Consider the following 20245-nt stretch of genomic DNA (forward strand, 5'->3'; position numbering starts at 1 on the left):
ACACACACACACACACACACACACACACACACATACATATAAAGTGATGAGCGTGTTCTAACACCCACAGGAGATGGGGATGGGGTCCTGGCTTTGATGTTTGTTAGTAGGTGCTACGGTTTGGAGATGGTTTAAAGGTGTTTCCCAAAACTTCAGACATTGGAAGCTTTGTGTCCAGAGCGATGATGTAAGAAGTGGAACCTTTCAGATGCAGAGCTGGTAGAAGGCCTAGTTGATCTCTGAGGGTGATGCTCCTGGGAGTGACTGGTGCTGGTTTCAAGGAGTGAGTTGGTTCCCAAGAAAGTAGGTTGTCGTGAAAGGAACAAGACAGGGTCCACTCTGCATGTGCTGACCGCTAAGGCACAAGGACACTTCCCCACGTAAGCCACTATGAAGTCATCGAGCGTGGACCCCTCACCTGAGGTACCCTAAAGTGTGAGCTAAAGAAACCCGTCCCTTTTTCAGCTCTGCGCATTTTCTCACAGCAACAGAAAGAAAACTAGCATGGTACAAAAGACCAGTGGGTCAGATTTTTGCATCATTTATAATCATGGCGCTCTGTGTGCCAACCCTCCCTGGCTTCCCAGCTCTGGAAAACCAGATTCCCTGGAGGTTTTTCACTGACTGAGAAAAATACACTGACTGGCTGACCTCAGGGCTCTACCACATCGCTGGCAGTTACATCCAGGATGTCAGTGCAGCTGTTGCCAGTCTGCCTGTGGGCAGCATAAGACGTGCAAATTGGGCACTGGTCATACTAGATGCGTCCTGTCTATGCTTCACTTCGATGGAGGCTTCCTAGTAAAGCTACCGAGATGGGCAACATGTGTGGACACCAACATTTTCTCCCTCTCCCGCTGTTTCTACCTTGATCTCTGCAATGGGAACATCTATCTTCTCCAAAGAATTCTGAGAAAGGCTCACCTGCCTTTCTAGCCACATGAGTCATGGGGCGAACTGTGTTTGGCTGTGTTGTCCCCCTCTGACCCCACCTGTTTTTTTTTTGTTTCCCTTCTGCTTTTTCTTTTCAGGGTGTCACACGGACACAAGTCCACTTCCACTCCACTTCCTCCACGCACTAGACAAACGGAATCAGGCCGGTACGGAGCCAGGCCTGCAACAGCCACACATCCTCTCAACCTCTCTGCAACTGGCGTGCCAAGTTTAAGATGGCAGAGTTTCCGGAAGCTTTCTTTTTGTGTCAGTTCAAGTCTGTTTCGCCAGCAACAAAACCGGTAACCAGACACGATCTCACTTTTGTTGTTGTTTGTTTTTTTGAGACAGACGTTCTCTGTGTGACCCTATTTGTCTTGAAACTCGTTCTGTAGACCAGGCTGGCCTTGAACTTGGAGATCCGCCTGCCTCTGCCTCCCAAGTGCTGGGATTAAAGGCGTGCGCCACCGCCCAGCCTCTACCTCACTCTCACGCGTAGTTGAAGTTTTCTGAAACTCAGAGTTGGGACCAGTGTGACGAATACTCTTGACATCTACACTTTTGACAGTCTAGGGTTGGGAAAACTGAGTGTGACTTCTCTGCCCCAGAACCCACGCCCTCTAGCAGAGGCAGAATGGGAACACAGTCTCTGCTAGTCACCTTTCTTAATTACCCCTCTTCACAGATCTCTTAAATGCCTGGCTCCACCAAATCTTCCACTCAGTGAATTAATAACATCCATTTTTCAAACACTGAATGAAGAAAGAATTTACAACATGCTGGCTCCAGGCAAAGACTCCGTTTTCACAACTATTCTGTCGTACCAGAGGTCTCCCCAGTGTGGCTCACCCCGGAGAGACGAAGCAAAGTGAAGGAACAGAAATAATATTGACACAGTGGATAAGATCAAAGGCTCTTGCTTCTGTGCCTCTTGCCGCTAGCTGCCCCTCTATATAGTGGGACTAAGAACAACTAAGCCCACTTTGATCCTTCATCAGCACACTGAAGGGTGCGGTGCCTGTCACGATGGGTGTCCCTTCGAGCGGCCAAGGCTGCTTAAGCTCCCTGATCTGACCAGTTAGCAGCTTGAAGAAATTCACCCTGGATGATGCTAGTGCTTCTCATTGAAAGATGATTGTCAGCCAATCGATGGGATTTGGTGCAGAAAGAAAGATCTGTGTCACTGGTGTCATTGACTAACGACATCTACAAGATGCTTCGTTAATCTGCCGTGGTCAAGTCGGGGTCTTTTGAGGAAAGGGTGCTGACCATCTCCATATTCATCCTTCCCCAAATCTGAAACACAAATTCTATTGAACTATTACAGCAGTTTAAATGTGTTGAATGTCTTCCTTCTGTCATATTTAAAAACAATAGATAAATTTAAGAAGCCATTTTCTCAGCAGCAGCTCCTCCCCCTCCCATACAGTTCCTCTGGGGCTGTCACCCACCGTTCTCCAAACCCTGTCTGGCCTAGGCCCTGGGGATTATGGATCCCCACTGTGTTGGGAAGGTCATTTGTCAATCTGTTGTTTCATTGGTTAATCAATAAAGAAAACTGCTTGGTCTGATAGGTCAGAAAATTAGGTAAGTGGAGTAGACAGAACAGAATGCTGGGAAGAAGCACCACATATGCCAGGAATGCCCATCTTTCCAGGTCCGTGAAAAACACCTCAGGCAAAAAGAAGGCAGAGCAGCGGAGCGAGAGCAACGGGGCACTGACAGCCCGTTTGTGACGGATCTTTCTGTGAGAGCCCTTCCCGGCCTTCCATCTGCAATCCAACACGTTCCACGGGCTTAAGCTGTTTTGAGTTGGTTCCTGTCATTTACAACCCAAAGAGCCTTGACTAATTTTAGAATGCTTCCAGCCACCCTCATATTCTGCTGAAGGGCAGAACACACAGCTGCGTGTGCATTGGAGGGAAGTCTGGCGGCAGGCCAGAAGTAGCTCTCATGCATTTGTGGGAGAAGGGCTGTGAATGTAGGCACATCCCCAACCCTTGGCTCACCAGCTGAGCTGTGGCAGTGGGGACAGATAACAGGGGGGAACGGGGAAGCCTAGGTCAGATCCGAGGTTCAGGAAGTAAGAGGCCACCGAAAGAGCTAGAGAAGACCTGAATTAGAAATACAGTGGAAGAATGGAAGACAGGGTGAACTTGAACTGGAAAACCACAAAGTCAGTGGTCTAGGTCAGGAATGCTTTCGGTCTCAGGAGGGCCAGAGAGGTAGGACAACATGGAAGACAGAGGATGGAGGAGCCTGTGAGTCACCCTGAGGTCACTCAGCAGAGCTTGGAGAAAGTTTGGAAGTAGCTCATGTGCAATCTCTAGTGCTGAGGCCGACGGACATGTGGAGCTGTCAGGAAGGAAGTCAGCACTCGGGAGGCAGAGGCAGGCGGATCTCTGTGAGTTCGAGACCAGCCTGGTCTACAGAGCTAGTTCCAGGACAGGCTCCAAAGCCACAGAGAAACCCTGTCTCGAAAAACCAAAAAAAAAAAAAAAAAAAAAAAAAATCCACCTTAAATCTAGAAGAGCTTCTGAAGTCACCAGATCCAGGGGCACAGGTCAAGTCTCTCACTGCCAAGAGCCCTAGGAAAGGGACTCACTGGGAACAGGCCCTGCTTACAGGTCGGGCTTCACAAAATGCCTTTGTTGAGGGCCTGCCAAGAGAACTCCAGAGAGAGATTTCGAGCTGCATTTGAGAAAGATGGCTGCAGAAGCGATGAAGGAAAAGGCAACGGGCCAGGCCAGGGCACCAAGCCCCTTCAGCTGAGACTTGGCCTCAGGCCTGAGAGCCATCGTCATGCTGGTGGTGGTCAGTAGGAACAGTAAAACAACAGTCCCGTATCCCACAGTTCCTGTGATTCAGCCCAACCGGAGAAACTGATCACGGGTGTTGCTCAACCTCTCTCACGCTCTTCTCAGCTGCTCCACTGTTCTCCTCCAAGATAACTAACCTTAGCTCAGCTCGTCTCAACTACCCTTTCAATTTGTCCAGCTTCCTTCCACCCTGGAGAGGAACAGAAGCAAGCTCACTGGGTTTGGAGAAGGCAGGTCTAGGGGAACAGCAGGAAGGCTGTGTGTTCTCGGCTCCCGGTGTGGAATGCGGCGTGCAGTTTCGAAGATGCCGCTGTCATCTGGCAGACAATCAGCATGTGGTTTCTAGGAGGCTTTGGGTATCCCTCGCTCGATCTGTTCCACACCCTACAATTCCTACGAAATGCAGAGGCTTGAACCTCAGCATGCTGAGTCTCACGACACTTTGACATGACTTTCCGCTCTGTTACCCAGTGTTGTTCCTCAGCTCCCAAGTTGCTGTCCTGGGCAAATCTGCTCTCGATTCCATTGTCCTTCTTAGTGATCCAAACTACATCAAACTCAAAGCAAAACAAAACAAAACAGCCCTATCTAGGGTAGGAAATGCAGCCCTTTGCCCTGAGCACATGGTGTGGAAGCAAGGCCAGATGCAGGTTTCCACGCTGTTCAGAAGCTCCAGTAACTTCAATCCTCTTGCTAGAAGCAAATCACTAAAGGACATCAGGGGTGACAGTGTAAGAAAACCTTGACGAGACCAGAGAAAAGTAACGACAAAATGACAGATATAGAACAGGGAAGAGCATGCAACCCGGGAAACCACAACCCAACAAGCTGAGAATGTAACACAGACACGATTTCAAAAGATGAGTGGGAGGGGCTTAAGAATGGAGGAAAAGAAAATCCCCGTGTAGATTCAGCTTCACGTCTTAAGTCAGAACATGGTCCAAATGAGCCTTGATTATTACAAAGGTAAGAAAACACTAGAGAACAAAAATGCCCCTAAATTTCAGAGATGGGGACATCTTTTCTTGGCATCCATCTTCAGAAAACAAAACTCTAAGACATCAGTAGAATTTGTTACATGAAATTTTCAAGTTTCTGTTTGGCTGGAGAGACACATGATAGATACAATACTTTCCCCAGTGCCCAAGGATCTGAGTTTGGGTCCCTGACAGCCATGTGTAATCCAGGTATGTCAGTATAGCCTCAGTGCTAGGGGTTAGGGAAGGTAGAAGAGGCAAGAACTCTCTGGCTAACCAGTCTTATCAAAATACTGAGCTCAAAGTTCTGCCTAAAGATAGATAAATAAGTAAATAAAAAGGTGGAATACAATAGAGAAAGTTACACACCAACTTTTTGCTTCCATATTTACAGACATGTACACACGTGCACACACACACACTCATACACACATATATGCATGCTCACCCATACATATACCTTACATATGTTAAAATGTCTAAATGTCAAAAATAATGAAAAGAAAATTAAAAAATAAATTATCTTGGTATGGGAAGTATATAATATATATCTAAAGATTAACACTGTTAAAATAAGCAGATCACCAAATCAATAAAAGGAGATGCTATAAATGCAAATGTTTTAATTTTTTTCACCTAAAACTTATGACAATGATTTTTTTAAAAAAGAGGAAATTTTACCTGTACTAAAAGTTAAGCAAAGGCCCCAATTTTATGATGTGAGTACAAAAGATTAAATTAAAACATAATTCTACAACCTGAGAACTTGGCATAACGCTGCCTTTCCGCGATTTCTACAATAAAAGGGTAGGAAGAAAAATGAAGACACCTCTTTGCTAAACTTCAGGCTGGCTCCACGCAACCACGATGCACTCAATGGAAGCTCACAAAAACACTGGGACCATCCACCATAAGTCACCAGCACAAGGTCAGACAAGCCTTCCCCCACCCCTCAGCACAGCTGTGAGGTTCAGCCCTGTACATCCTCCTCAGCATTTGCGTAGGTATTTGTGCGTAACCAGTTCATAAATACTGCCTGCATTCAAGAGCTGGGTGTCAGCATGGTCCTGCCACACCCATGACACATTCAAGTGCTGGGTGTCAGCGTGGTCCTGCCACACCCATCACACCTACAGTAAGCAACTCTGATGTTTGGGGTTCTGATCTAAGGAAGCCTTCACGTGCACTTTTTTGTTTGTTTTGTTTTTGTTTTGTTTTTCTGAGCCGGAGCTGTCCTGGAACTTGCTTTGTACACAGCAGACTGGCCTTGAAGTCCCAGATTTGCTGGGACTAAAGGCTGGGACACCTGGTCTCACACACGTTTTATAAAGTCTATGCAAGAAAGTGACCCAAATAGTTCATTTCCTTCCACGATGGGTCATCTGGTCTCGATGAAGACTAATGGGAACCAAGTGAGTGGAGAGGAGAGATGCTCATGTCTACTGTGTCTACTGAGTCATTTACTTTGGAGATCTGGGGACGGAAAGGAACTGGGGTATTTCAGGGAAGTGGGAGAAGTGCATGGGCTACAGAAGCAAAGGGAGCTTCTGGCCCGACCCCAGACTGTGTCTCTAGGAATCAAAGAGCTTTGATTTACCAAGGGCTTTGAAAGGAAAAGAGACTTGGCGAAAGCCAATCCCTACCCAGACCTCTAAAGTAACTTTAACCCCGCTGACACCAGGGCAACTTTCCAAGATCACTGAGGTACTCTGGAACCAGTTAGGGACAATGGGGACACCAGGTACAGAACCCTTTAATAGCTGGTGGCCACCCCAAATGGAACAGAAGTCTGTGGAAGAACAACTCAGGAGAATGAGTCCTGCGTGATGCCCCCCAGTGTCGCTCGGTGATGGAGAAGGGGTGCCAGAGGCAGGGCAGAGAGAGCGGGAAGTCCTGGCTGCCTTCCTGCCCATCTGCACGAGTGCCTTCTCTTTCTTATTACAAAGGCAAGCAGAGATGGGAAACTCCCCACGCAAGTTGCCATCGTTGGCACTGAAGTCAAACCCAGAAACTACCTCCCATCCCTTTTCCCTTTTCTCCTCCAGCTTCCTTGGTTCCACGAGAAACGAGAAAGGACTGACTTCGTGGAACAAAGGAAGTCAGTCACCCCATTCACAAGGACACCTGCCTTTGTTCTCTCCCTCCCCCACCCCCTCCGAAGCATCCACCCCCACCACCACTTTATTAAGCCTCCTCTCGTTTCCTGTCTTGACTCTATGAAAAGAAAATTTAGCTTATAAGCTTTTAGACCCAACAAGAAAACAGTCTAAACGACGTGCAAGGGCGCTTCCTTCTGCCTCTCTGGGGTCTACATCAAAGACAGAAGCTTGTTTGTTCTCTTCCCAGCCCTAAAGACGGGCATGAACCGGCCTGTTCTGAAGAACTCTGTTCAGTGGGCAGCCTTAGTTCACACACCAGGAACCAGAAACTTCCCTTACCTCCTCTTCCCACCCCCAGCCAGCACCCTCTCTCTGCCTCTCCTCCTCTGCCCCCTCTACATTCCTCTTCATCTCCTCTGAGGTCAGCACTGTATTTAAAGCTCTGTGTTCATCCCCTTCCCATCAGCAAGATTTAGTTTTTGATGGGAGGCTCACCGAGGAGAAATTCCATCCGCTTTTCTTCTGGGAAAGCATCCGCTCTGTTTTCCAAACTCAAATCCTTGCTCTAGCATTTCTGGTAACAAGTGAAAGTTCCTGGCTTTGCTGAAACAGTGCCACACACATCTGGAGTGTCTTTTCATTACCAGCATCATCGGAGTCTCTTTTCTCTCAATTTTATGGGACGAAAGGGGTTTTTTCCTGCTCTCAACTCTTTAATAAACACTTACCAATTTGAATTTTCATGCTAAGAGAAAAACAAAAACTAAAGAAAAAAACCCCCAAATCCTGCCAATTCTAAAGCAAGTTCACATAATAGCCCTGTAATACATTCATAATACATTCCCTGATCTCAGTACATTTCAACTGGCTGCGCTGCCCCAGTGAACTTGAACAGCTCAACAGTGTCCCCTGGTGGCCATGAGCACAGACACAGGACACTCGTGTGGCGTGTAGTCTCAAAACAAGGTAAAAAGACATAAACACAGACAAATACCTATTGCAAGTTGTCCTCTGACATACATATAATCCATGGCCAGCCCCCTCCTGCGGCACACACAGAGAACAAAAACCAAGAGGTATAACTGAAATATTCTTAAAGCGACAAGGACCAGAGACTAGGAGATGGGAGTTACTCTGCTCTATAAACTCTCAATTGAGCATCATTTGTCTCTGGCTCAAGATACTCTGAATTTCTCTTGATATAAGATCTGACTTCTCAGCATCAGTTACCTCCGGCTATTATTTGACAAATATGGATTTATTGTGCTACGTGTCGTTAGCATTTGTTGAGGAATTCAAAATAGAAATGAACAAAGGGGAGGGAAAAAACCCTTTGCTTTCAAAACCTCCCTTTTTAGAGGGAGAGAAAGATTTAATAAAACAATTTTTAAGATCAAAAAAGCAAGTTCTATGAAGAAATTCAAGGAGGGTGAGTGAGAGAAAGTAATAGGGTAGGGGCTGGAGAGATGGCTCAGTGGTTAGGAGCACTGGCTGCTCTTCTAGAGGTCCTGAGTTCAATTCCCCACATTCACATGGCAGTTCACAATCATCTATAACTGTAGTCCCATGGGATCCGATGACCTCTTCTGGGGTGCAGATATACACGCAAACAAAACACCCATAAACATGAGTTTAAAAGTCTTTAAAGGAAAGTGATACGGTAGCGAGTGAGGAGGGGGGTTTTGAAAAGATGGTCAGGTGAAGCCTCTCCAAGGGTGCTATGATTTAAATATGATCCCCAGATATCATACGCCTGAAGTCAACACCATACATTAGCACCCCAGTGATAAAAATCACTTATTTGAAAAGTGGGACTTTGGGGAGGTGACGGAGTCTTGAGGGTCTTGTCCTTGCGGTGGGCTCATCCATTTGTGGATTCATGGGTTATCTGGAGAGCTGGTCTGAGGAAAACCCAGTAGTCTGGTTATACTTTCTCCACCTCACCATGTGATACCTCTGCCAGGTCATGGCCCAGCACAAAGGTCCCCACTACCTCTGACCAGATGCTGCCCTCCAGCCCACACTTTCCAGCATCCAAACAATGGGCTGTAGGAAACTAGTCTTCGTAAACCACCCAATCCGTGGTCAGCTGTAGCAAAAGAGAGCAGAGTGAGACAGGGTAGGACCAATCACACCTGAGTGCTCATGGGAAATCTCAGAGAGACCAGGCAGGAAAGAGTTAACAGCAGATGGAAAAGCCTGGAGCAGGGACAATTCTAACCCATTTAAGAAAAAGCAAGAAGGTGAGTTAGTGCCTGGTGAGGAAGGAGATGAGTCAGGTTAAAGGAGGTAGTCCAGGGTTGGAGTACAATCTCTGTGCTTAAAAAAAAAAAAAAATGGATTCTAGTCTAGCTTTAGAACTCACAGGAGACCTGTGAGCAGGCACAGCCACGTTCTTACTCTCTAGAAGGCACCGTAGCAGCTGAGTGACCCTTTTAAAAGTAGGATGAAAGCTAAGGTCACAGTTTGCCGTGGAGAGTGATAGCCGTGAGTGAAAGCGGGAAGAAACTGCCACACAAGCCGTGGTTCACATGCCTGTAACCCTAACACCTGGAAGACCGAGGCAGGAGGATCACGTGGTTGAAGCCAGCCTGGGTTATTACAGGAAGTATGATGGAAGGCTGAAGAAAGCAATGTAGCTGGGGGTGGTACGGGCTCATTGTTAAAACAAGTTGTGGCAATGGCCTTGGTGGCATTGGGAATAATTCTGCACTGGACGGAAGTTGGCAAGAAGGGACGGGGATCCAGCACACACTTGAGGGGGTAGCAGCTGTAGATAGGAACAGGGACCACAAGGGAAGGCGCTAGATAGGAAGCAAGGCAGGAATGAGAGGTGTGGATAAATACGTCTCCACTCGGCATTTTTAATTCCTCACTGAGACAGAAAGCAGGAAGCTACATTTGGGCTGGAGGTCAGGGCTCAAAGACTTGAAGACGCCAGGGATAAGTTAGCAGAAGGCAATTTACTGGGGGTGTAGACTGCCTGGTGTGTTCCTGGCCTGAGCTACCCCTGAGGCAGTTGTGCCAGAAGTCTATTGACAACGTGCACTGTGTGAGTGTGTGCGCACGTGTGTGTGTGTGTGTGTGTAAGTCAAAAGGCAACTAGAGGGATGCGTTCTGTCCTCCACCATGTGGGCTCCAGGGAAAAATCCCAGTCTCGGGCTTAGGGGCAGTTACAGCAGAACCATCACCTTATTTTTTGAGACAAAGTTTCGCACTGAGCCTGGAGCTCCTCTATTCAGTAAGTCTTGGTATCTCTGACCCCAGCGCTGAGTTACATGCCTGACTTTTTATGTGAGTGCCAGGTCCCCCAGTGCTTATACAAAGAGCGATTTGATTGCCAGGCCATTTCACTACCACTGGAATGCTAGTTTAGTGTGTTACAAGAAATCTTTTTAGGTATGAAACGTTTTAGACTTGTTGGTTGTTATTGTTGCTGCTGCTGCTGCTGCTTGGTTTATTTAGGGGTTTGGCCCAGGCCGACCTCAAACTTACTGTGAACTCCTGACCCTCTTGTCTCCACCTTCCAAATGCTATGACATAGATATGAAGCACCATGCCTGGCTGAAATGTTTTGACTGTTTCAAACATCCCAGAAGGGACTTAACTCACAGGTTTATACTATCTAAATTTAATTGACATTTTGTTTCAGATAATGAAAGAGTGTAGGCACAGCTGTCTGCCTCTTCGTACCCCTCTCCAATCCCACATCTTTCCCCCCTTCTTCAAGCTTCACTGATCACGACAGAAAGCCACAGTAGTATGTGGGCTACCGACAGCTCTGTGGTAACTTCATTAATCCAAATGCTGTTATTGTTACCTGCTATCTGGGTTGTCAGGTAGATGACCACAGGAAGTGCTGAAGACAGAGCCTGAAGGCTGACATTGTAGTTGGTCCCCGGATGCAGGTCCAGGCAGATCTCAGGGGCCTGGCTGCTACTGGTGATGTTAAAGACTATTTCCAGAACAAATGCCTTCTGATACCATCTCTGGCCCCAAATGTGGAACTGAAAGATAAAACCGTCACAGGGTGGAACACTGGTTTGAAGGTTCTGAATGCCTTGAGACCTACGCTTTTTTTCCAGGAGTTCTCTTCTCCCCCACCCTCTTCTCCCCCACCCTCTTCTCCCCCGCCCCCTAGAGCTTTTCCAAGAAGTAAATGCAACAATAAGCTAAGAGTAAATTCTCAACGCTATACATATTTGTACAGATAGTGATTATAATACCATGAGGACCATACATATATTTTATAGTAAAAGTATACACAACTGATCATTCTGGTTGATAGTTGTAATCGCAGTCCTCAAGAGGCTAGATTTATTGATATTTTATTTATGTGTGTGGGGAGTGGGTGTGTGTGTGCTTCTGTGCAGGTGTCCACAGAGGCCAAAAGAGGGCACAGAACCCCCTGGGGTGGGAATCACAGGCAGGTGTGAGCTTTGGGTGTGGGTACTGGGAACCAAGCCCCAGGCTTCTGCAAGAGCAGCACACACTTTTTCTTGCACCGCGCTGGTCTAGAAAGGCCAGCCTAGGACACATAGTAAAACTGTCTCAAAAATAAACAGGCAAAGCTCAGAGGCCCCTCCACAGGCTGCCTGTTCCTTTCTCTTGGCAAGGCCACAGAAGCACGGCCAAAGAACATTTCCCTAGAGAGAAAATCAGGAAGCTAACCAGGCACAACCTGATTCCTTTTGGTGGCATCCAGTAGCTGAAGCTGGAGAGCTTTTCTTCCCATGACCACCTTTCATTCAGGAATCTTCTAGCTTCCCAGGTTCCCTTTGACTGTCTGAGCTACACACATAGACCCTGCACTCTGCAGAGACACCAGCGTGACCACAGATAACCAGACTCCTACCAGACACTCTGCTTGAGCATCAATTCTGTACCAAGGCACACAACTCAAGAAATGGCTGCGCTTTCTTACCACTCCCAAGGAGTCGCTCTGCAGACAAGCAGCAGGAGTGTCTCTTCACTGTTTCTCATTCAGTCCCCATGATACACCTTCTGCCAATGGCAGATACAAACACGTTTTTTTAGTCTTGTAGATTAAAAATTTTTTAATGTATTCATTTTATTTTATATGTGTGAGTGTTTTACCTACATACATGCATGTGTATGTTTGCATGCCTGGTCAGAAAGGGGTAGTGAATTTTCTGGAAATGGAGTTATAGATGATTAGGAGCTGCCACGAGGGAGCTGAGAATTGAGCTTGGGTTCTCTGAAAGAGCAGCTGAGCCATCTCTCCAGCCCTAGATAGGTTCTAAACCTTCCACACAGTGCGCATCTGCAAGCAAGGCAAATTTTAAAAACTTACTAAATACAGCTCTTGTACATTGGCCGTCTTCAGGCTTCTCCATCTCAGGCAGGTTTCATTATATACTGAAATATTAGTGATGGTTTGTTTGGCTGCAGAGGAAAGAAAGAACTGGATTTACACTGCATGGAAAAACAACACAAAACCACTAACTCTTCCTTGAAATATTATCTCAGGAAAAGCATTTACATAGGACAGATTCAGCAGGGTTTTGATTCAGAAGTCAGGGCAGAAGCTTTCAAGGAACATTGTGTCCGTGTTTAAGTAAAAGGGTCCTGGGGAGGATCTAAGAACTAAAAAAAACAAAAACCCAGCCAGAGCATCCATCTTAAAATATATAGGCTAGACACTGTCAACCTTGGTTTAGACTAGTCACTCAGCCTTGGTTTACTAGGTTTAGACTAGTCACTGTTAACCTTGGTTTACTAAATTTAAGTTAGAACTTGTTGCCATGGGCTTTAGAAATCACTGTCAACCTTGGTTTAGACTAGTCACTCAGCCTTGGTTTACTAGGTTTAGACTAGTCACTGTTAACCTTGGTTTACTAAATTTAAGTTAGAACTTGTTGCCATGGGCTTTAGAAATCACTGGGATAAATGGGGCATCAGTTTGAATTCTGAACTAAAGGGAGCATCTCAGTAAGAGAATCTCTCTCCGAGGAAGTGAAAACTGCTGCCTCGAGCAGCCGGCCTCTGTGATTAAGTGGGTTTCCCCTGACTTGCATGTCCACATCATGTCCTCAGAATCTGCTGATTTTCGTGCTCATCAATCTAAACTCTAACGCACGGCCTCATACGATTTGGTCCAGACACACAGCTACCAGACCGCCTTCCTTACCGCAAACCCTGGTATCAGAGGCGACTCCCAAGATGCCCCCCAAAACTGGACAGGATGCAGCTGAAACGCTAGGCAGATTCATAGGAACCCTGCAGTAACCTTAAATACAACTCCCAAGCACCCGGAAGGGAAGTCCCATGGGAAGCAGGGCTCTCCTGGGCAAACCTCCAACCGGACAGGTTCCTATGAGTGAAGCCAAGTTGGTAGATGTGACTGACCCTCCTGTGTGGGCTAAGCACGTTTACAAAGAGAAAACATGCTTGACAAGTCACAACCTCACTTCAGACGCTGCCAGAACAGCAGGGAAGGAAGTCCCTCGTGTCTGAGGGACAGAGCCCACTGCCGGGTAAGGGAAAGATGGTGGCAGCGAACAGGAGTAGTGACCCAGGAGGCAGGCCTAGGTCTCTGGACACTTCAAACTGCAAATACTACTTAGTGCTATTACTAATGCTATTGTTTGTTTTGTTTTTGTGGTACTAGGGTTCAAGCCAGGACCTCACGTGCACTAGCAAGCATCCTACTACTGAGCTACAGGCCCAGTCAAAGGCGCCAGCATGAACAATACCATCCCACCAGTTCGAGATCACACACAAAGTAGAAGTTTTCCAATTCACTCAGTGTAACCAGATGATTCACGATGTCTAAGCTGCCCAGGGGATGGCAAAGCAAACACTCAACAGTCTATGTCAAACTCGCTTCCTAATATACACAGAGAAGTACAAAGCAGCCGATAGGGGCTGGAGAGATGGCTCAACTGTTAGGAGCATTTGCTGCTCCTGCAGAGGACCTGGGTTCAGTTCCCAGCCTCCACAGGGCGGCTCACAAACACCTGTAATTCCTGTCCCAGGGAATCCAGTGCCCTCTTCTGACCTCCATGCGCACCAGGTACACACATGGCACACATACACACACACAGGTGCAAAACACTCATACATAGAAAATTTTAATTTAACTTTTTTAGATAGGGTCTCACTATGTAGACCGGGCTAAGCTGGAACTCAAAGAGATCCACCTGCCTCTGCCTTCTAAGTGCCGAGATTAAAGGTGCAAATCAGCATACCCAGTTGTTTGTTATTTTTGAGTAAAATTGTATGCACATATCAGCTCACAGGTTGACTGTCACGTAGTCAACTCCGTTGGCCTCCAGTCTGTTGGACTGCAGCCAATACGTAGGCAAGCCCGTGTGCCTTTAAGGGTCCAACACACACAGTTCACAAAACAAAACAGCATGCCCAAGAAAAATGGATTCCCAGAATCCACACTCATTACTGGAAAAGCCATTAGTAGGATAAAAGAGACTACGCGGTTACTTTTATATTCATAATGGCAACTACATTTAAATACATTCCTGACTTAAAATCCTGGTTTACAAGGACTCAACTTCTCAGAAGCCCCTTAGCTTAATCATGTTTATTAGCATTTACCACGCTCAGTGGCAGAATAATTAGGCAGCTTCTGTGAAATTACCAACAATACAAGGATGTCTGGTCTCGGGGCTATTATTTGGTATTAGTCAGAACATTCTAGACAAGAAGCAAGAAGACAATGAGGGGCAAATGCCAAAATGAAAGCGGGAAAGGGACACGAGCGCCAGCAAAACCTCAGAGAAGGAAGAGCCAGCACACTGCCTGGGGACAACAGGAAAGCCAGGCAAACGTCGCTGGAGCTTGGCAAAAACACATCCAGACAGATGAAACACGAAAGCAAGTGCTTTCCTTTCTGTGCACAGGGAAGAGCACGATCATCCGGGTGATGCCCTCAGATGTGAGATCCCAGCCCTGTGACCTACAAGGCAGCAAGGCCTGGCGGGACCAGATCGGCCTGGATTATCCGGACAGGCTCAGAAGAATAACAAGGATCTAATAAAAACAGGATCCGTTTAAGGAAAGGCGATGTGAAGCTGGGGGCGGGAGGAGGGGTGGAAAGTGGCTCAGTCAATGAAGTGTTGGCACCCACAGAAAAAGCCAGGTGAGTGCATCACTGCGTAGGCAGGGGAGGAGATGGGCGGATCCCTGTGGCTCATTCAGCCAGGTCAGCTGAATTAGTGAGCTCCCGGTTCAGTGAGAGGCTCCATGTCAAAAACTAAGGTGGAAAGTGGCTGAGGAAGTCACTTGATGTTGACCTCTGACCTCCACATGCATGGCATGCACAGGTACACACACACATACACACACATATACACATGCACACACAATACACACACACAATACACACACACAATACACACAATACATACACACAATACACGCACAATACACACACACACACACACGTACACCATACACCACACAGGAGGGAAGGAAGGAAAAGGGGCAAAGAGGGAAGATGAAAAGGAGGAGGAAGAGGAGGACTGAGGGGGGGGGGGATGGCGGCACACCCTCCACATCCTGGCACTTGACGGTTGAGGCAGAGCAGCATAGACTACGCAGGGCGACCCTGTGGGTGACAAAACGCTGCAAGAAGAGAGCAAACTGATGGGAGGTGGGACCACAAGCTGAGGCAGGAAAGCAAACTGGGAAGCTGAGAGCAAGGAGCTGGGGCCTACTCTTGGACCCTTAAAGGCACACGGGCCTGCCTTCATATTGGCTGCAGTCCAGCAGACTGGAGTCCAGCGTGGCTTCAGGTGTCTGACCTCCACGACCACGTGACGGTCACTCTGTGCCATTTTAAGCCACGGGGTTTCAGAGATCTTGATCTTTTTCCTAGTTCACTTACCTCATCCCCCTATAAAAATCTGAAACCATAGGTATGTTCTATATACTGTTTTTTCTATGCTTCATACTTTAAAAAAAGGTACCCTCCCCCCTTTCAAAAGCAATCTTTGCAGTTTGGGGAGAGGTTTTGCCCCTCTCGGAGTGATATCAGCCATAATCAGAATGTTGGCGTAATTAAATATTTTATTGTTAGTAAAGGGCCGAACAAACTGATCAATGGGAAAAGCAGAATCAATAACTAGGCCTATCCACTGGCGACTTTACAGACAGGAAAACAGTACGTCAAATCAGTGGATAAGCAATATTTGTTTTCTCCCTTGATACAATTAGAAAAAAATATTCTCGACTTGAGCAAAAATTTAAAATATACTATAAATATAGAATAGTCCTATAACCCTAGGTAGGAAAGACATACCAAGAAAACAAAACAAAAAAACCCTTAATTTAAATTTTTTTATTGTATGTGTATTGCTGCCTGCAAGTAGGTTTGTGCACCACATAAGTGCCTGGTGTCTGTGGCAGACCAAAAGAGGGTGTTGGATCCTCTAGGACTGGAGTTACAGATGGCTGTGAGCTGCCATATGGGTGCTGGGCACCAAACCTGGGTCTTCTGAAACACTAGCCAAGTGTTCGTTCTTAAGCACTGAGCTATCTCTCCAGCACCTAAACATTAATTTAAAAAAAAAACTGACTAAAGAAAGTTAACTTTTCTGTGTGGAAAAAGATATAATATCCGAGTTTGAAAGCTCAAACAATGGTGGGGAGTGGGGTTGAAAAAATAAATGGCGGTCCAAAAGTTTGAGTCTGAAATAATCGACTGCCACAGGTTCCCGCTCTGAACAGTAATTCCCCAACTGCTGGTGATATTGGGCACCACCAGGCTCTTAAAAACTGGCTGGCTAGCTGGCTGGCTGGCTGGCTGGACATGAAGGTACAGTCCTTAAATCCCAGCACTCGGGAGTCAGAGGCAGGAGGATCTCTGTGAGTTTGAGGCCAGCTGGTCTACAGAGAGAGTGTCAGGGGAGCCAAGCTGTTACACAGAAACCCTGCCTCGAAAAAAAAACCAACCAACCAACCAACCAACCAACAGAAATTGGCTGGCTGAAGCAGCCACAATCTGTGTAAACTGTAGCCTGGCCCTACCTTCCACCTGCTCTCTGCTCAGCTCTAGCCACATCCACTGGAACAGCTGCCGCCACAACGCCCACCACAGTGGACGCTGCTCTGCCATGCCCTCTCTGCCAGGAGGAACAGAAACTTCGGAACCCTTTCCTCCCATAAGCCATTCAGTACAGGTGTTTGATGATGGGCACATAAAACGGCCTGATCACTAGAGTACTAAAAAACGGTAATGGCGCCCAGATAGGAGAAAACAGAACAGGTGACTCCCAGGGGAAGTCTAACAGGCCTTTAACCCGGGGAAGTCTAACAAGCAAAGTTCCAAATTAAGATAAAGTAAGGGTTGGAGTGTAGCTCAGCACCAGAGAGCAGCTGCCTGGCCCTATGCAAGGTGCTGGGTTCCGTCCCTAGCCCCAGAGGAAAGCAGTTGTTATTTCTCGGGCACTCAAACACGAAAAGTGGTCATGTATGATGCTAGTGAAAATGATTTCCTGGCAAGATTTCATTTACTATTAGTCTGCGTGGAACGGACACAATCTCTGTGATTTTTGAGATTTCTAAGCACCGTGACGTGGAAGCCCCACTCCTGAGACTCAGCTTTACAGAGATGTGGGGCCTGCCTCCGTATGCACAGATCAGCCATAGTTCACCAAATGTAAGCTAACATTCTTTTATGAGAGACCAGGATCTTGTATATTATTAAAAAAGAAAAGCTTCTACCCGATGAACAATCATTAGCGTTTTCTTATCTTATCAAATTATGCTGCCTGAAAGAGCTTTTCGGATCGAAACACTAATTTTTTTTATCATGTTATAAACAAAAATGTAACAGAATGTGATGAAATATTCTTAAAATATATTCGTGTTTTCTGTCTAAGACTTCTCGCTTTTTAATTGCAGCACCAGTGTCTGCAGTGGGTGGGGGTGAGGGGTCCCCATGTGTGTGGAGACCAGAGGAGGACTGCAGGGATCTTGACTTATCAGTTTCCACCTTATTGCCCTGACAAAGCGTCTCTCTCTGAACCCGTACCTATGCCAGCAGTCAACAAGCCCGAGATCCTCCTGGCCTGGCCCCAGCTCCCACAGTGCTATGGTTATGGGCACACACATGAGTATGCTGGCTGATCACTCAGGTTCTGTAGACTTGAGCGCTGCTCCTCATGCTTGCACCGTGTGGTGTTTGAACGGGACTATCTCCCATTCGGCTCCTTGTCGGTGATGATTATTCGGAAAGGTTTAGGTGGTACAGCAGCGTCGTGTCCATTCTAGCTTGCTCTCTCTGCTTCCAGCTTGCTTTTGAACTTTTGAAGAGGCGAGCTCTTAGTTTCTTGCTTCAGGCACCATGCCTGGGGCTTACTGCTCTGTCTCCCCACCGTGACAGGCTCTTATCCCTCTGAATCTATAAGACCAAGTCAATCCTTCCTCCCATAAGCTGCCTTGGTGTCTTATAACAAGAACAGAAAAGCAGCTTAGCACACAGCGTCCTCATTAGGGCTTCTATTGCTGCTGTGAAACACCATAACGAAAAAGCAAGAAGGGGCCATGATGGCTATTCTTGGTTGTCAACGGGAACTACATCTGGAATGAACGACAATCAAGAAATGGAGGACACACCCCTGAGAGACATTAGCTTGGTTTGAAGTGGGTGAATCCACTTCTAGTCCGAACCTTGGAGGCAGGAAGACTCACATCTTTGATCTGGATCTTAAGGCAGGAAGGCACAAGTCTTTAATTAGGGTCTTGAGGCAGGAAAACACAGCTTTAGTCTGGGCCACGCCTTCTGCAGGAAGCCTATGTAAGGCCAGGGAAGAAGGAAGCCTTTGCTCTTTGCCTGCTTGCTCTTGCCTTGCTAGCAAGTCCGTTCCTTCACTGGCATTAGGGCCTGCTTCTTGGGAATTTATGGCCTGCCATTGTTGGATTTGTTGAACCATAGACTTTAAGTGATTCTAATAAATCACACACACACACACACACACACACACACACATAAATACACACACACATATATTCATTCTATAAGTTTTGCTACTCTAGAGAACTCTGATTAATATAGGAGAGAAAGGGTTTATTTGCCTTACACTTCCAGATCGCTGTTGATCAAAGGAAGTGGAGACAGGAACTCAAAATGTGGCAGGAATCTGGAGCCAAAACTGTTGAAGAGCCCATGGAGGAGTGCTGCTTACTGGTTTGGTCCCCATGGCTTCTTTGGCCTGCTTTCTTATAGAACAGAGACCACCTGACCGGGGAGGCTCCACACACAATGGGCTGGGCCCTCCCCCATCACTCACTAATTAAGAAAATACTCTACAGGCCTGCCTATAGCCCCATCTTATTGAGGTTCCCTCTTCTCTGATGACTCTAGTTTGTGTCAAGTTGACATGAAGCTAGCCAGCACACACTCTCACCCTGAGCCATCGCTATCTCCCCGGCTCATGTGATGTCATTATATCTGCTACCTAGAGTCTTAGTGAGGGGCCCTTTCTTCCTCCTCCCTTCCTTTTTTACTGTGTATATGTGTGTGTATGTATGTATGTATGTCCACGCACACGAGTGCACCTGAGGATGGGACCCAGGGATCTTCTGTGAAGCATGCAATCACTCTATGACGGAGACACATCCCTAGTCCAGTCTTTCTTTAGTGCACTCCCTCTTTTCCAACTTCTCTTGTGAGCCGCTGACAGCCATTCTGATGTCACACCTTGCTGTTGTTCCTATGGTTTTCTATATGTAGCATGTTGCGTTTCTGTGGTTTTTCTACATGCAGCATGCTTTGTCTCTGGGTCAAAGCACCGTGAAAATTTTCTAAAATAGGAATGAAACACAAGGCACAAACATCACGGATGTCTGTAACTAAATACAGCAAATGACACTGTAGAGAGCTCATGACACTGAGTTAGGGCCAATCTGAGGGACACATGGGCAAAGACAAGACCCCAGCAGACAGACTGCTGGCTGTAAGGCAACTCTAAGAGTTCGTAGATGTCAAAATGTGAAAATGAAGTTCTCAAAATCAGTAAGGCAATACTACACATGTACGCATTAATAGAGTGTTTTCTGAAGGGGGAAATTCAATATCCTTCAATAATATACACGTTCATAAACGAACACACCTTTCTACCGTGGAATTTTATCCTCTCAAAAAGAATGAGCTGAAAATAGCTGAGCTGGTGAGAGAGTATGCCTCTAAGAATATTGCAAGCACAAAAACATTAAGAAATAACATAAAAGGATACCCTTCACTGTCTGCTACTAGAAAGGCTGTGTGATGGAGGAAGGTCATTGGTTGATTAAATAAAGAAGCTGCTTGCCCTGATAGGTTAGAACGTAGGTGGGAGGAGTGTCATTGGTTGATTAAATAAAGAAGCTGCTTGCCCTGATAGGTTAGAACGTAGGTGGGAGGAAGAGGAAGTGAGCTCAGAGACTCGACAGCTCT

The 20245-nt window shown here is 46.7% G+C and overlaps 1 protein-coding gene across 1 annotated transcript in view; it reads right to left on the minus strand.

Moving 5' to 3' along the window:
- Positions 1 to 20245, minus strand: part of Susd1 (sushi domain containing 1) — a 126673-nt gene that overhangs the window by 19118 nt on the left and 87310 nt on the right. The window contains exons 11-12 of the mRNA XM_005362390.3: positions 12143 to 12234; positions 10649 to 10835 (exon numbers count right to left, since the gene is read on the minus strand). Coding sequence (XP_005362447.2) covers positions 10649 to 10835; positions 12143 to 12234 — 279 coding nt within the window. The remainder of the gene's footprint in view (positions 1 to 10648; positions 10836 to 12142; positions 12235 to 20245) is intronic.

The sequence above is a fragment of the Microtus ochrogaster genome, linkage group LG5 (assembly GCF_000317375.1).
Source record: "Microtus ochrogaster isolate Prairie Vole_2 linkage group LG5, MicOch1.0, whole genome shotgun sequence".
NCBI lineage: Eukaryota > Metazoa > Chordata > Mammalia > Rodentia > Cricetidae > Microtus > Microtus ochrogaster.